Raw genomic sequence first — 16,617 nt, forward strand, 5'->3', positions numbered from 1 at the left:
ACAATCAGTGGCTATACTCTTCAATCAGTGGTTATACTCTTCAATCAGTGGCTATACTCTTCAATCAGTGGCTATGCTATACAATCAGTGGCTATACTCTACAATCAGTGACTATACTCTACAATCAGTGACTATACTCTACAATCAGTGACTATACTCTACAATCAGTGACTATACTCTACAATCAGTGACTATACTCTACAATCAGTGACTATACTCTACAATCAGTGACTATACTCTACAATCAGTGACTATAGTCTACAATCAGTGGCTATACTCTATAATCAGTGACTATACTCTATAATCAGTGACTATACTCTACAATCAGTGACTATACTCTACAATCAGTGACTATACTCTACAATCAGTGACTATACTCTACAATCAGTGACTATACTCTACAATCAGTGGCTATGCTATACAATCAGTGGCTATACTCTTCAATCAGTGGCTATACTCTTCAATCAGTGGCTATGCTATACAATCAGTGGCTATACTCTACAATCAGTGACTATACTCTACAATCAGTGACTATACTCTACAATCAGTGACTATACTCTACAATCAGTGGTTATACTCTACAATCAGTGACTATACTCTACAATCAGTGACTATACTCTACAATCAGTGACTATAGTCTACAATCAGTGGCTATACTCTATAATCAGTGACTATACTCTACAATCAGTGACTATACTCTACAATCAGTGACTATACTCTACAATCAGTGACTATACTCTACAATCAGTGGCTATGCTATACAATCAGTGGCTATACTCTTCAATCAGTGGCTATACTCCTAAATCAGTGGCTATGCTATACAATCAGTGGCTATACTCTACAATCAGTGACTATACTCTACAATCAGTGGCTATACTCTACAATCAGTGGCTATACTCTACAATCAGTGACTATACTCTTCAATCAGTGGCTATGCTATACAATCAGTGGCTATACTCTACAATCAGTGACTATACTCTACAATCAGTGACTATACTCTACAATCAGTGGCTATACTCTACAATCAGTGACTATACTCTTCAATCAGTGGCTATACTCTACAATCAGTGACTATACTCTACAATCAGTGACTATACTCTACAATCAGTGACTATACTCTACAATCAGTGACTATACTCTACAATCAGTGGCTATACTCTATAATCAGTGGCTATACTCTACAATCAGTGACTATACTCTACAATCAGTGGCTATACTCTATAATCAGTGGCTATACTCTACAATCAGTGGCTATACTCTACAATCAGTGACTATACTCTTCAATCAGTGGCTATGCTATACAATCAGTGGATATACTCTACAATCAGTGACTATACTCTACAATCAGTGACTATACTCTACAATCAGTGACTATACTCTACAATCAGTGGCTATACTCTACAATCAGTGACTATACTCTTCAATCAGTGGCTATGCTATAGAATCAGTGACTATACTCTACAATCAGTGACTATACTCTACAATCAGTGACTATACTTTACAATCAGTGACTATACTCTACAATCAGTGGCTATACTCTACAATCAGTGGCTATACTCTACAATCAGTGGCTATACTCTACAATCAGTGACTATACTCTACAATCAGTGACTATACTCTACAATCAGTGGCTATACTCTATAATCAGTGACTATACTCTATAATCAGTGACTATACTCTACAATCAGTGACTATACTCTACAATCAGTGACTATACTCTACAATCAGTGACTATACTCTACAATCAGTGACTATACTCTACAATCAGTGGCTATGCTATACAATCAGTGGATATGCTATACAATCAGTGACTATACTCTACAATCAGTGACTATACTCTACAATCAGTGACTATACTCTACAATCAGTGACTATACTCTACAATCAGTGACTATACTCTACAATCAGTGGCTATACTCTACAATCAGTGGCTATACTCTACAATCAGTGACTATACTCTACAATCAGTGACTATACTCTACAATCAGTGACTATACTCTACAATCAGTGGCTATACTCTACAATCAGTGGCTATGCTATACAATCAGTGGCTATGCTATACAATCAGTGGATATGCTATACAATCAGTGGCTATGCTATACAATCAGTGACTATGCTATACAATCAGTGGCTATACTCTACAATCAGTGGCTATGCTATACAATCAGTGACTATGCTATACAATCAGTGACTATACTCTACAATCAGTGGCTATACTCTACAATCAGTGGCTATGCTATACAATCAGTGGCTATGCTATACAATCAGTGGCTATGCTATACAATCAGTGGCTATGCTATACAATCAGTGACTATGCTATACAATCAGTGGCTATACTCTACAATCAGTGGCTATGCTATACAATCAGTGACTATGCTATACAATCAGTGACTATGCTATACAATCAGTGACTATACTCTACAATCAGTGGCTATGCTATACAATCAGTGACTATGCTATACAATCAGTGACTATACTCTACAATCAGTGGCTATGCTATACAATCAGTGACTATGCTATACAATCAGTGACTATACTCTACAATCAGTGACTATACTCTACAATCAGTGGCTATGCTATACAATCAGTGACTATGCTATACAATCAGTGGCTATACTCTACAATCAGTGGCTATGCTATACAATCAGTGACTATGCTATACAATCAGTGACTATACTCTACAATCAGTGGCTATACTCTACAATCAGTGGCTATGCTATACAATCAGTGGCTATGCTATACAATCAGTGGATATGCTATACAATCAGTGGCTATGCTATACAATCAGTGACTATGCTATACAATCAGTGGCTATACTCTACAATCAGTGGCTATGCTATACAATCAGTGACTATGCTATACAATCAGTGACTATGCTATACAATCAGTGACTATACTCTACAATCAGTGGCTATGCTATACAATCAGTGACTATGCTATACAATCAGTGACTATACTCTACAATCAGTGGCTATGCTATACAATCAGTGACTATGCTATACAATCAGTGACTATACTCTACAATCAGTGACTATACTCTACAATCAGTGGCTATGCTATACAATCAGTGGCTATGCTATACAATCAGTGGCTATGCTATACAATCAGTGGCTATGCTATACAATCAGTGGCTATGCTATACAATCAGTGGCTATGCTATACAATCAGTGACTATACTCTACAATCAGTGGCTATGCTATACAATCAGTGGCTGCACTCTACAGTCAGCAGCATCAATGAGTCACAGAATTAATGAAAGGTCAACAAACTTTACTTACATCCATTTTATCAGGCCGGATTGCCAGGGCACATGCTGCTAAAGAGCCGGCTGATGCACCTGCATAACATTTAATCAGTGGTAGCAATCGTCTACCATGAGTTACAATGCATTTGGCAACACCAACATGATAGATCCCAAGAAATCCACAGCCACAGAAGGAGATGTTCATTTCTTTTGTTTTCTTCTCATCTAGAGAAAATGACTCATCAGAGTCAGACGGGGATATTTCAGTATCTGCTTTAATGGCATCTTCCATACCATTTATATTGCAATGCTTGTTGTCAGCTGGACAGTCAGACACTTCATCTCCATTATTGACTTCTGACATTTTCTCTAATAAAATGCAGTTACAATGTCATTCTGTGTGATGGAAAAAAGAATAATAAATTAAACACAGTCACGTGTATAATGACTCATGATATTCTACTGACGTGAACAAAGATAATACACTGGCAGGATTAAACTCTGGCTACCAATATGTGTACTGCAATTTGTCTCTTATCAATTGATAGTATGTGTGCATATTTTAAAAGGCAGCAGCTTGGTATGCTGTGACCTGTTACCACTACATGTATGTGTTAATTTATGTGATTAAAAAACTAATAAAAATGCTACCAAAATTGTTTATGCATAAAATCAACATACCTGCACTGTATCAGTGTATAGCTAATTATAATACTCAAAAGCTTTCTTTGAGCTATAAATAGATATATTTCACAGTGCCCACATAGTAACAACACATCACTAGATGAATGAAACACAATCAATTCAGAATAATTTTACATTTTTGCATAAAAGCTTTGATACCTAAATGTATTGTCAAAATCCATTGAATCCTATCAAATTTTCATTTATTCGTTTTTCAAAAACAATGCATGCAATACTTAATAATGTTAATTTTAAAAAACATGTCACTATTTAGCTTACCCTGGCAAATGTGAACAGTATTTGGTATGGCAGATTTTTTATGATCACATAGGCCACAAGTCAACAATTCTGAATCAAAACAAAAAAAAAGTCATTGACAATAGTGCAATTGTAATAGTGCATGGCAAATAATTTTACTTGAGATAAAAATATATTACTACTGATTATCCCAGTGTATTGCATGGTACTAATTTTCATTGAAATCCATAGTGAGTGAGTGGTTGATGTCATCGGAAGAGACAATTATAATTGTGGGGGCTAAGAAACAAGTAACTTAAGATCAATTCCTAAATCTGACTAAAACAAACCTGGTATTGATATGTAATGTGCACATAATGTCATTGCGGGGGGGGGGGGGGGGATTTTGTCTTCAAATCACTGAGGGTTTAAAAAAAGACAGGATAACTCTGCTCTGCATGTTTTTCCCCAGTGTCCTGGCTGAATGAAATAGTTTTAAAAACAACATATTACATCCCCCTGATCAACAAATGTTTATTGAAGGCAACTTGAGATTGTGACTTAAAGCGCGGCTCCGCAATCCCAGGAATTGCACCAGTGCATCATGGGAAATGTAATTTGTATGGTCCGCCCAGTTGTTTACTTGGTACACAGCTGTTATCATTTCAACTGAAGGCGTTAATTCCGTAAGCTAACATCATGCATTACGCTATTATCTGATTTGAAAGGACTTGCTGAATCCCGTTGTTCGACGTTCACTGGGCGTACGCACTCTTTTGAAAGCCGTTTTCTGTGTTTGTTTCACTCGTGGTCGACTGTAAAGCACAATTTCTGTAAATGGCGTTACGGCATTGTTAGGTTCTCAATGGTATCTCTGAATTGAGCTCATGCCTTTGCTTTCTTGCTATTGTACTAATATGTTACAAGTGCGACCTTTTATACAATGTATTTATTCATTCACAACCCGTACGTTATGAGCGCGATGTACTTATACTACGTACTGTGCTATGTTGCCGTGGTTTAATTTATAAATATAGTGAGTACGTAGTTGCAACAAGCCAGTTATTATTAAAAATCTAAATAGGCAAAGTTATGAGTAAATCAATATAGATACATCGAACATGCAACGTGCGAATCATGAATAAATAGTTATACGTAAACTTTTGGCAAAAATCCGTTGCCGAAAAGTCGGGGTGGTAAATGATGACCGAAACTTTCATTCACCACTTCTAACTTGAACAGATCAAAACAACATGGTAATTGTTGCCATTGCTTCCGCAAAATGGCTGGTACAATAAAACAATGGACTACTCTGTTATATTAACTGTACATGTATTTTTTATTTAAAATTATCTTTACATCGTTTATGTTTTACTTGTTTTGTCTAAAACATTTGCTGCATCAATCTGTTCCAAATATTCGCACGCCAAATATACGTCTTCGAAGTCAGGTTTCGTTTACCCGACCTCCTCCTCGGCGCTCTTGCATTCTGTCCCACAGTCACAGACGTAGCAGGGCGGTCAACATTTTCATTCTGTCAGAGAAAATAATTAAATTGTAACTATAAGATTTGTTAGCCAGTGTCAACAGAAAATGCAATAATTTAGAGTTGGCAACGATGCGGATGCAATTACATACCCAGTCAAGGCAGAGATCACTTTGGAATTTGTAGGAATCCCTGAGCTGAAAGTTGATTCTCTTGTCATGGTAAAGTAATGCAACACTGTTGAATGTCTCAACATAGTGAGTGTCTATACACTAGAAATAATAACAATATGAATCGCTTAGAAAATTAATTGTGGATTTTGTAAATAAATATTGTATTAATTATAATCGTGAAGTAAGCACAACTTACATCGACTTAACTCAACGGGTTTCTGTATATAGAAGTTTGTTTTATAATTTCTGCAATAAATTAATAGCAACAGGACTTCTCATTATTGTAAATGACGGCTCGTAGTTCGCTTGTGTGCGACACCTCGATGCAGAGTCACAATCAGCATGATTATTCTGTGAAGTAAATGAAAACAATATATGTAAAAAGTCAACATTTATTTTAGCTTCGACTTTTAAAGCAACGTTGAAAATCTGTAGATAAATTGTTGTACCTGGTAGTGGTTGACAATATTTTCGAGACTGGCTATCAGTGCGGCAGCGGTGGCATCCCTGTCCCTATTGTTGCCTGCAAAGAAAAAGAATTACCGTACATGTATATATACATTGCACATAAGTCACAATGTTCTAACATCGATAACATTATTCAATATTGACAATACAAAACCACAAATCACGAGTAAGACATACCTTTATCCGACAGTTCTCTGCGCCATGTTTTGTTATGGTTCCTTGCAGCGCCCTTGGTTATGTTTTTTATTTTCTTTCCAATTTCTTTGGTAGCTAGGCAATGAACATATTTATTTGATTTAGTAATACAATATCTTAATATATAGCTAAGTGTTCGAAATTAAATCATGTATACGCAACTAATTGTAATGTAAGTAATATATATTCACCATGCCATGTGTCGTTGCTACTGACTGTGTCCGGGCGTTCCTCTCTCAGGAATTTATTTACGGACATGTTTTTGTCGTGGCCATTAACCAATATTGGTACTCCTGTAAAAGAGACAGCAATATGAATGACGTGGGTTTCGTTGCAGTCTGGTACAATAGATATGAATCATGTTTTAAATCAGCATGTAAATATTACTGTACCTTCGTCATCTGCCCACTGGTAAAACCGTCTAACTCCAACCATTTCGTGTCTCTGGCTGCATGTATCGTCATGTTTAGTCACCAACTCTTTGTGGATGCATTTGTGTGTTCTAGATATTTTAATAACAAAATATACAAGCAATATAGTGTAAATCACACTAAAGTTTGAGGATGTACTTATGTTTTAATAAATACTATTCTGAAAGAAGTCTATATTTCATAACATATAAAGAATATCACGCGAATACGTATTTCGAGTTGATATGCCAACAAAGGTAAGTGCAACAGTTTCATGTTCACAGCTAGCTAGCTGTTCACAGTTATTACTAATCTATCTCTCTTGTTATAAACAATACACAATCCATGGATTAATATGTACATGTCTCCCAAGAACACTACATCACTGTGTTTTGAATTTTTTCTTGTGCCATGTCTGGCATCCGACACGGTCTTCCGAAGCATATTCCCGTAATAACATAAATTGATATTTGCATAGATGAGAAATGTGGGTCACATCTGAATTACCTTATATTATCGATAACTGAATAATATAACTGTTGCATTATGAGATGGCGGTTTGTTATCAATAGCTGATGTAATAATATTGCACACAACGGGATGTACACATGAATAATAGTGGTCACGTTTTCCCTAATTTCATACCTCATGTATATCCTGCATTGATTCATTTGCGGCATCAGAAACATGTACTTGGTAATTCTGAAAAACTGTAGACATAAACAAAAAGTATACAGGTCAGTATCAGATAATATAATGTTGTGTGGACGTGTTATAAAATATATCGTTGTACAGGTGTATGCAATATTATAAACACAAATGTTTATGGTCATTATTTTAGAAAGTGGATATTTACATGATTTCCTGTACGATTTCTTTATAATTCCCATATTAGCGGCATCCACTATCACTTTGTACTCTTGCTCTCTCATGCCGGATGCATAGAATCCATGCAGCAGTCTGATTAGTAAATATGAAAGAATTGTTCTTTCGTTATTGTTGTTGCGTGTAAACATGGAAACTAAATATATCAACCGTGGTGTGTTTGTCAGTCATTGCTGCTTGATGTGAGTTACAAACGCGTACGAATTCTACACTTTTTTACAAATGAGATTCTAGTTGTCCTCGTGTTTATTTACTAATAACTGTACATAGCAAGCAATGCTCATTTATAAGTGTCAAGTCAAGAAACAAATATAATATTACGCAGTGTGAGCAAATCACAAGTTATGAGTAAATATAAATACGCTGTTTCTGCAACGTGATAAAATAATAATTATGACTCGAAAAAAATACAATAAAAACACAAAGAACTGAAATACAAAAGAATAAATAAACGACTGCGAAAAACATGTTAGAGGAAATACTAGTAATTGAGAATACACTCACCTATAATTTACCAAGAGTCTACCATTTGGCAAGTATGGTGATGAGTTCCAAGTAAATGCATGCTTGCAACTGCACCGAAAATGGAGTCTCGCTGCGTGACCAAGCATACAAGTCCTGTCCGTTATCATTAGGTTATCTGAACAGGTACGACTATGATGCTCGATGGTACTCGTCAGATTACGCATGGATGTCACCGTACTCAGAAACATCATTTCATTCGTTTTGTTTTTGTGGCATAGCTGATATACCGGTCCGTCAAAAGTTGCACCATTTTTGCTACCGTCACCAGGGCGGCAATCCTCCGAGCTGACCTTGTGGTTCATTAGAAAGAAGTCGATAACTTCGCTCAGGATCGAGTAATTTGCATTTCTGATGATATCAACTCGAGACCGTAGAGTTGACAATTTGTTTAGCAGTACCGGTAACCTCTTTTCCTCTGCGGAAGGAGCGGAAAATTCTATCTGACTGCGAATAGTTGAGTCATGTTGCCTTCGTTGGTTGCGTGCCTTGATTGCTTCTTTAGTCATAGACGGCCTAACATCCATTTTTTTTTATGAATATGCACGTTTTTAAAATAAACCAAAAGTGTAATATAAAATGTTTTTTTAAAAAATCGAAATAACAGTAAATATAAATACAAAATTTGTTGAAGTGACAAAACATTAAAAACTAATTATATTATAAAAAAAACGAAGTAAAAAGGATTAAAAAATGATGTAAGTAAAAAAACTGAATAATTGAAAGAGGTTTACGTATATGACGAGTGAGCAAGTGGCTGTCAGCGTTGAATGTACCAACATAAATCTGTATCGTCAGTTTTATAATTTACATATGAAGTAATATTACCATGGAAATACTGGAGCTGGCTTTGACAAGGTGGACTTCTAACGTCCACTGTCATGAAATCGTATTGTCCAAAAAGGGAAACTATTGTTTATACCCATTTACACTTGTTTCCGGAAGCATAGCAGAACTTGACGTACTTGAAGTCAAGTGTACGTGTTTGGCGGGACATTTGATTGCACCTTTACCGTGTAACAGCCAACATGCACAAAATAACGATACATGTCTCGGAAGCACAAGAGGCCGCGATACGCGCTCTATTCTCCCACTCTGATTGGGATTTAATTTACGAGAACCAGGCGGAGGAAGAACTAGATTTAGATGATAGTGGATTGGAGCCTGATCTGGTTGTTGAGAGAGTCGTCGGGCAAAACGAGTGTGGGTTTTGTCTTAGTCAACCTTGTGTGACAACAAACAGGCAAGATTGGTTGGGAAATGGCCAGGGTCCGTGTGACAACAACGCTGATATTAGGCGTCGTTTATACAAAAAGTATTGGACGATGCTCGGACGACGAAATGTGTGGACTGACGAAAGATACATCCAGCGCAAGTCACAACTTATGAGGGCTGATGACGTTGTGGTCACACAAAGAGAAGTGATGCCGGGGTGTGTTGTAAGACAGATACGCGGACTGTATCCCAATCTCCCAGGCGTGCCTTATATGGGTCATCTCTGGTACTAAAAAATATGTGTCTTTCATTGATACAAACGAACCAAACGGCCCTTTTCAGAGCCAACAAATATTCCAAAAAGAGAACTACCGTATTTTCAATTACTTGCATCATGAAATAACTGCAGTTTATTTGAATGACCTACACAATGTAGTTGTCGTACAACGTTTGCCATAATGTGTCTTGTCTTGTTATGCAACGTCAAAAAAACAAAAACAAAAAACAAAACTTTATTATACGTATACGGCTGTGCGGCACGGGTCCGACGCCAAATATACATGAATATATGCGCGGCTCATACTAGTACAATGTACGTGACAAAAAGGGCTAAATATTTCACTGCGGGGACATGTTTCAGGGAACATTATAATTTTTTGTGAGACCTTTCAATTTATTTATTTCGAGAACGAAGAGAAATTTGAGAAGCATACTCGACATATTGTCAGGGACGTATTTGGGACTCCTTCGACTCTTTTCATCGATATCAGAGTGAAAACCATTTTTTTTATTTTCCCAGCCCTGTAACCGCGAATGTCTTTCTTTGCGCACACACTACAGAAATTACTGGTATGTTTACACAAAGTCCCTCCCCTCTTGCGCACACTCCAGCTCGTGCGATTCGCACTCGCTCGGGTCGGACCGCTTCATGGATCGCTGACGATGTCCCCTGAGATGAACGGACGGACAAACAGCTCACAGCATATCATTTCTTATTAGCTCCACGATATCACTTACATGATCAACTCCGTAATTACATAAACATACCTAGAGATTGAACAAATAACTCGGGATTAACACCTTACATTTACATAAACCCATGACTGACAGCCAGTTTGAGCAGTCAAAATGACTGTTTGAATCATGCTTTTCCGTCGCTTTTACACGGAAATCACACTGACATCGCACCGAACTCGTAAATTAACATCGCAGTTGTATCGCGGACATATTCATGTTTGTGTACGACATGAAAATAAAGCACCACAGGCGTTAAGATTGCCGAAAAGAGTGATTTTACGGAGCACCCCGAAGAGATGTTTCACGCTTGAGTGTCATTTGCATACTGAAAAGTGGCGGCCATCTTTCCTTTTATACACCCAGACCCGCGGTTTAACAGACTGGTCACTAGATAAAATGTCAAAACAAAGCTTGTTTAATGACTAGACAATTTAATTTTGTGATATTACATGTACATTGTTTGAATTATATGATCAGTCTTAATGTTTTCACTATATACGATAGTTTAAATTATTCATAAAAGTCTGCTTTCATTTGAGGATTTTGTCATTTCTAATTCTCCCAACCATGCCTTGATAATTTACAAGAGTGTTTCCACTAAACTGCCACTACTACTGCTTGATAATTTACTATCAACATATGTGATAAACTAGCCCAAAGTGTTGACTATTTCCCTCTATAAACGTAAACACTTTTAAAAATAAAGTATTTGTCAAATGGCAAAGACAAACTGGCCCCAAATATGTTCAATGAATGTTCCTGTATGCAAATGACTAGAAAGCTCCGAGAAGCTTAGAATGCGTGCAAACAAATAACGATTCTGATATCACAGTAGTTTCTGTCTGTGAAACAGCTACAAATGCATACATGTGATAAATAGAATATTAAAAGTTGTGACCCATGATGTCAGATTTATAAAACTTTGCTAAACATGAGAAAAGTAATGCATGCAAATAACATGCAGATTGAAGTTTCTTACATTATTAACTATGGCCAATGTGTCAAGTTATGATCAATGTGCTTTGTATTGCATACTGAAGCTTAGTTGATGAGCAAATAAATAAAAATACGCTGTGTAACAAGTTATTTGTGAATAAATATAAATAAACCGTGCTTGTAACGCATAAGTTATTAGCAAAAAAGATTGAAGTTCATGTTTTGTTTATAATTTGTTTTTGAAAATTATAAAACATTTAATCTTAGTGACTCATGTTGAATCTGGCTCTACCTTTCTCACAAACAGTTTTTATAAGAACACTCAAGAATACAATATTTTAAATCATCAACTCAAAGCATCCGCGGCCGAAACGTCGTAATTGAAAAAGAAAACAAATGGGGCAAAAATGTGCAGGTCAAACAGCCATCTACCCTCTACAGTATTTAGGGCATAGCAATGCATAGTGAGCAATGCTGTTATCATACCTTATTTCAGTTTTTTGCACTAGCTGAAAATATTGGTCTCAAATTGATCACACTTATTTACTGAAAACAAATAAATACAATGAAACAAACAAATAAATACAATAAGTGGCTACAATTTTCTAATACTCACAATTTTCTCTTGAAAAATTTTTGTTTTCAGCAAAATGAGTAAAGAAGGAATCACCAGTACTTCATAGTCCTCAAATTGCATATAAAACCTCAGCTTTTCACATAGTTCTCACAATTACAAGTATGGATTTAATTGCAGTAATTCTATAATAGCAAACTGAGAACATATGCTAGATTTAAAACAGAATACATCTTTGAGTCATATTTGAATAAACTTGACACTTATAAGAGGAAAATGTTAACAAAATTTTGAATTAGTAACCATAACTTAGCAATAGAGGAAGGCAGATATTCAATTCCTAAGACACCTATAAACAAAATAATATGCAATAACTAGGACACAATTTCAATTAAAGATGAAGAACATTTTCTATTGAATTGCCCAAAATATAATACACACAGAAAAAATTATGACACTACTTTCATTCAAAAATAAAAATATAGAGTTCACATATACTCTCAAGCAAAGATCCTGGCATAATTATAGAACTTTCCAATTATATTTACACAACACAAAGATTTATTTAACATTTAAATACTAGTTATGTACTTTTTATAATATGTTTACTATATCTTGTTATATAGACCAATACAAACAGTCTTGGAAAGAGCAGCTTAACCCATCCACTAGTAGTAGAGACAAAAATGAAGGCAATAAACTTAGGACATATAAACAATTTAAAATAAACTATGAATTTGAAAATTCTCTAAATGAAATAAATAACTTTTAGCTTATGTAAAATGTTATAAAAATTCAGGCTTAGTGATCACATTTTGGAAATTGAACTGAGGAGAAGGAGAAAACCAAAACTACCAGCAGCAGAAGGAGTCTGTAAAAAATGTGATCAAAGTGATATTGAAGATGAAAAACATTTTCTTTTGAGCTGCTCACATTTTGAAAATGAAAAAAAAAATCCTCCTGAAAAACTGCAAAACTACCTCAAGTGAAAAGGGCAGCATAATTTATTCATTATTTTGAATGAAACGGCATAACGATGAAAAATGGCCCAAAAATGCCTATTTTATCGTCATTTTGTGAAAAATTAGCATATCCAAATAACTAAAAAAGTATTGGCATTGAAAAACAGTGTCTCACGTACATAAAACAATCATCCAGACCCTTTTTTTAGAGCTCTGTTTTTAAAATGTGGGAGCATAACACTGTGTCATACGAAAAGGTACACCTGATCTTGCACTGACTGATATATACTCTCAAGCAAAGATCCTGGCATAATTATAGAACTTTCCAATTATATTTACACAAAACTGCAAAACTACCTCAAGTGAAAAGAACAAAGACGTAATGTTCTTAAAAATTATGAAAAATAACATTGCTCTGTCTCTATATCTTAAAAATACCATATGATATATAAAACAGCACCTGTGTAAATCCCTGAGTAGGGAAACCTTTACTTTGATTTACATACTGTATTTTTATTACTTTCTGATTTTTTGTAGTTATTAGAATTTTAAATTTGTAGTTATTTTTAGTTGCTTTATTTTACACTAGTTTTACCTTACTGTATCCACAGCAGATTACAGTTGTGTAATAAACTAGTATTATTATTATTATTTTAAAACTCTTTTTTGCTGTACTTATCCTATGTGAATCTTATGTATGCCTGAATATGACCTCAACTTCTTTATTGTGTCAAAAGTGGGGGGTGGGCGTTTGCCCGGATAAATATGGTATGTTGCCATTCTATTGAAACCTCTGCTAATATTTACAAACTGGAGATACATTGTTGATAACAGCAGTCCTTGATCGTTAATACAGTACTACCAGTGACTTGAAGATCTGCAAGGATTTGTACTTGTTTCTGAAGAGGATAGGGGACGGCATGTTTGTACAAACAGTGTAAAGAGTTGTGTAAAAAAATGAAGCAAGTTAATCGACTACAAGTACTACCGTAAAATCTGTATTAGAAGCCGCATCTCTAATAGAAGTCGCACCCATTTTTCTTGAATAATTGAGAACCAAAAATTCATCATTTCTCATATGTGTAGATGCTCTATTAGAAGCCGCATGCCCTCTGTTGCATTGTACCATTTTAATAGAAGCCGCGGTTTCTAATACAGATTTTACAGTATACACTGTCATTTTTCAGTATGTATTAATCTGTGGTGATGTCAATAATTGTTTTCAAATTTATAAATATTTTATGTTTTAAAACATAAATATAGGAAACGACTTTTCTGAAATCACTGTATGTGAATCATTGAGTGGAAACCCCGGAAAACACTAAACCAGTTGAAAAACACTAAACCTATTGAAAAAGACTAAACCTGTTGAAAAAGACTAAACCTGTTGAAAAAACACTAAACCCTTCGTAAAGGGCGAATTATGGATAGGGTTAGGGTTAGGGTTAGGGTTAGGGTTCTGTTTCATGTTTTCGCTTTCTTTTAATCAAATATTCACTGGACGATTATGGTACACCCATAATACACCCTTTACCTCGGGTTTAGTGTTTTTATTGTCAGGTTTAGTGTTTTTCGACAGGTTTAGTGTTTTCCGGGGTTTCCACTCAACGTATGTGAATATAGTCATTTAAAATAGATGCTTGTTTATGCAAATTAGCCATGATGCCACTTAAACTGAAGTAATGTCAGCCCATTTGACCTATACATGCTAGTATATTGATGACTCGCAGAAAGATGGGGTCCACAGGAAGCTACTTTAGCTATGGGAATGTGAAGATATTCGTTTTCATTGGGACCTTGTCAGCACCACAAACAATGGGTGTTGGGGTGTCGGGAAGTCCCAATTGATGCACATATCATCCCTAAAACAGTACAGGGCACTGTACACGGCACGCGCTGGGTCATTCCAGTTTTTGTCCACACCCCCCCTACGGATGGTTTAAATCCGAGGGGTCATATTTCTACAAAAAGTATGGATGGTTCAATTCCGAGAGGTGTCATTTTTTGACTATTTTTTTTTCTATATCCACACCCCTACAGATGATTTAATTCCGAGGGGGGTCATATTTTTGATTAATTTTGTTTTCATATTATCCACACTCCCCACAGATGATGTGAATCCATGCGGTCGTAATTTTTAAGCTTCCAAGGGGTAGGTTTGTAAAAAAAAACTGTCAGCCAAGAGACCTGGGGGAGGGTGTACGCCCTTTTAAAATGCATGCAGTCACACGTGGCTGTACCCCTACTTGCAAACTGTTTTAATCCAACAAAATTTATTTATTATTCTACGACTGTGTCGATCAAGCCCACACAAACATATCAGTCGCAACATAGAATAAAGAATAAACCAATGTGTTGGGGCAAATACTAATTCATGTGTATACTTGATACATTCATTTAAAAGAGTCTGACTTACTTGTACATTTCAGTTGTTCTCAAATTTCATTGGCATCCATGAATAGTTCACATTATAAATTAAAATAAACTCAACTCGACATGTGGCTATTACATCGGACATTACAACACTTGTATATATTTTATTTATAATATTTTAAATCTCTGTATTTTACTGGCTGGCATAATTAGAAAGCTTCGCGTTCATTCCCTTTATTCTAACTCTATTTTATTCACACGCGTAAGTCTGGTTTGCGCGCAGGTTATCATTAGAATGCCATGCACAAGTCTGATTTGGGCATACGCGCAAGTGGCATATATACAAAACTGCGTCTCGCCTTTTCCACGTGCAACTACCCTGTAGAGGCACCCTTACTAGTACATACACGGCAATTCACATTTATTGTCAAGACCATGAATGAACACAAAGGACTGGGAAATTACAAGGATCACAAAAATTTCAAATGGAAAATTAAATAAATTTTGCTTAGTCAAAAGCTTGGAAACTAGTCTATAATAGTTGGCAGAAGAACATTTGTTTTTATATTTGCCTGAGCCTTGGAATGAAAGACGTACATACATTGTAATATAAAATATGATTTTGTGAATATACATCATGCATGGTCTCAGATATTAATGTTTAGAAAGTTTAATGTTCCGCGTAGACCAAATATAATCACGCAAAGTATAAATTCAAAGTGTTTTAATACATTGGTGAGAGGTCGTATTTTACGTGAACAAGAACATGCACTTAGAAAAAAAAGCCGAAGTCAAAATTTGGTACAACATACGCCGCGACAACTGAGTGATCAGCGACATCATTTTGGGCGCAATTGAATTCAAGTACTTCTTTGCGAAACTTGCTGCGCTGCGATGCTGACATCAAGTGTATGTTGACCGAAGTTTGGCACGTTACCTTAGCAACCCCTTGCCTCGTGTGTCGTTCTAGTAAAATTGTTATGATATCCGACGGTACTGTAATTATGCAACTTGTACACAACTCTGTACTGGCTTTTCTAATTACGCAATTTTGTTTACAATATTGTACCAGCTCTGATTAATATTTCAACATTGTAATTGCTTTCATAATAATTACGCAAACTCAAGTTATTTTTACTATTGTTAGGGTACTGACCCGGGGTATTGGGTCTGTGAGTATCTCAATATTACCGACTTGATAATGTTGCATTTGTAATAATTACGCAAACTAACACA

At 35.8% G+C, this 16,617-nt stretch overlaps 2 protein-coding genes across 3 annotated transcripts in view; both read right to left on the reverse strand.

Moving 5' to 3' along the window:
• The window catches only part of LOC100377984 (patatin-like phospholipase domain-containing protein 4), a 31,146-nt gene that overhangs the window by 12,553 nt on the left and 1,976 nt on the right, over nucleotides 1-16,617 (reverse strand). The window contains exons 2-4 of the mRNA XM_085498492.1: nucleotides 12,089-12,244; nucleotides 4,208-4,276; nucleotides 3,279-3,640 (exon numbers count right to left, since the gene is read on the reverse strand). Coding sequence (XP_085354618.1) covers nucleotides 3,279-3,608 — 330 coding nt within the window. The 5' untranslated portion in view covers nucleotides 3,609-3,640; nucleotides 4,208-4,276; nucleotides 12,089-12,244. The remainder of the gene's footprint in view (nucleotides 1-3,278; nucleotides 3,641-4,207; nucleotides 4,277-12,088; nucleotides 12,245-16,617) is intronic.
• LOC146750325 (uncharacterized) lies at nucleotides 5,481-7,943 on the reverse strand. Of its 2 annotated transcripts, XM_085498301.1 has the most exons (9): nucleotides 7,754-7,943; nucleotides 7,543-7,607; nucleotides 6,880-6,989; nucleotides 6,679-6,780; nucleotides 6,470-6,562; nucleotides 6,274-6,347; nucleotides 6,021-6,175; nucleotides 5,804-5,923; nucleotides 5,481-5,699 (listed from the first exon to the last, which is right to left on the reverse strand). In XM_085498301.1, exons 2-7 carry the CDS (start codon nucleotides 7,584-7,586, stop codon nucleotides 6,062-6,064), a joined length of 537 nt encoding a protein of 178 aa, XP_085354427.1. In that variant the 5' UTR covers nucleotides 7,587-7,607; nucleotides 7,754-7,943; the 3' UTR covers nucleotides 5,481-5,699; nucleotides 5,804-5,923; nucleotides 6,021-6,061. The 2 variants fall into 2 exon arrangements, with proteins under 2 accessions (XP_085354427.1, XP_085354394.1); XM_085498268.1 differs by having other exon boundaries at nucleotides 5,804-6,175.

Source organism: Saccoglossus kowalevskii, chromosome 1 (genome assembly GCF_978046115.1).
Source record: "Saccoglossus kowalevskii chromosome 1, keSacKowa6.1, whole genome shotgun sequence".
Lineage (NCBI taxonomy): Eukaryota > Metazoa > Hemichordata > Enteropneusta > Harrimaniidae > Saccoglossus > Saccoglossus kowalevskii.

Bases quoted from the DNA above. Each gene is read 5' to 3' on its own strand.
- LOC146750325 (XM_085498301.1), bottom strand. From the start codon at position 7,586: ATGTTTCTGATGCCGCAAATGAATCAATGCAGGATATACATGAG. The intron at 6,990-7,542 runs GTATGAAATTAG...TAAAATATCTAG, and splicing joins CAATGCAGGATATACATGAG to AACACACAAATGCATCCACA. The intron at 6,348-6,469 runs GTATGTCTTACT...TTTTCTTTGCAG, and splicing joins CAGAGAACTGTCGGATAAAG to GCAACAATAGGGACAGGGAT.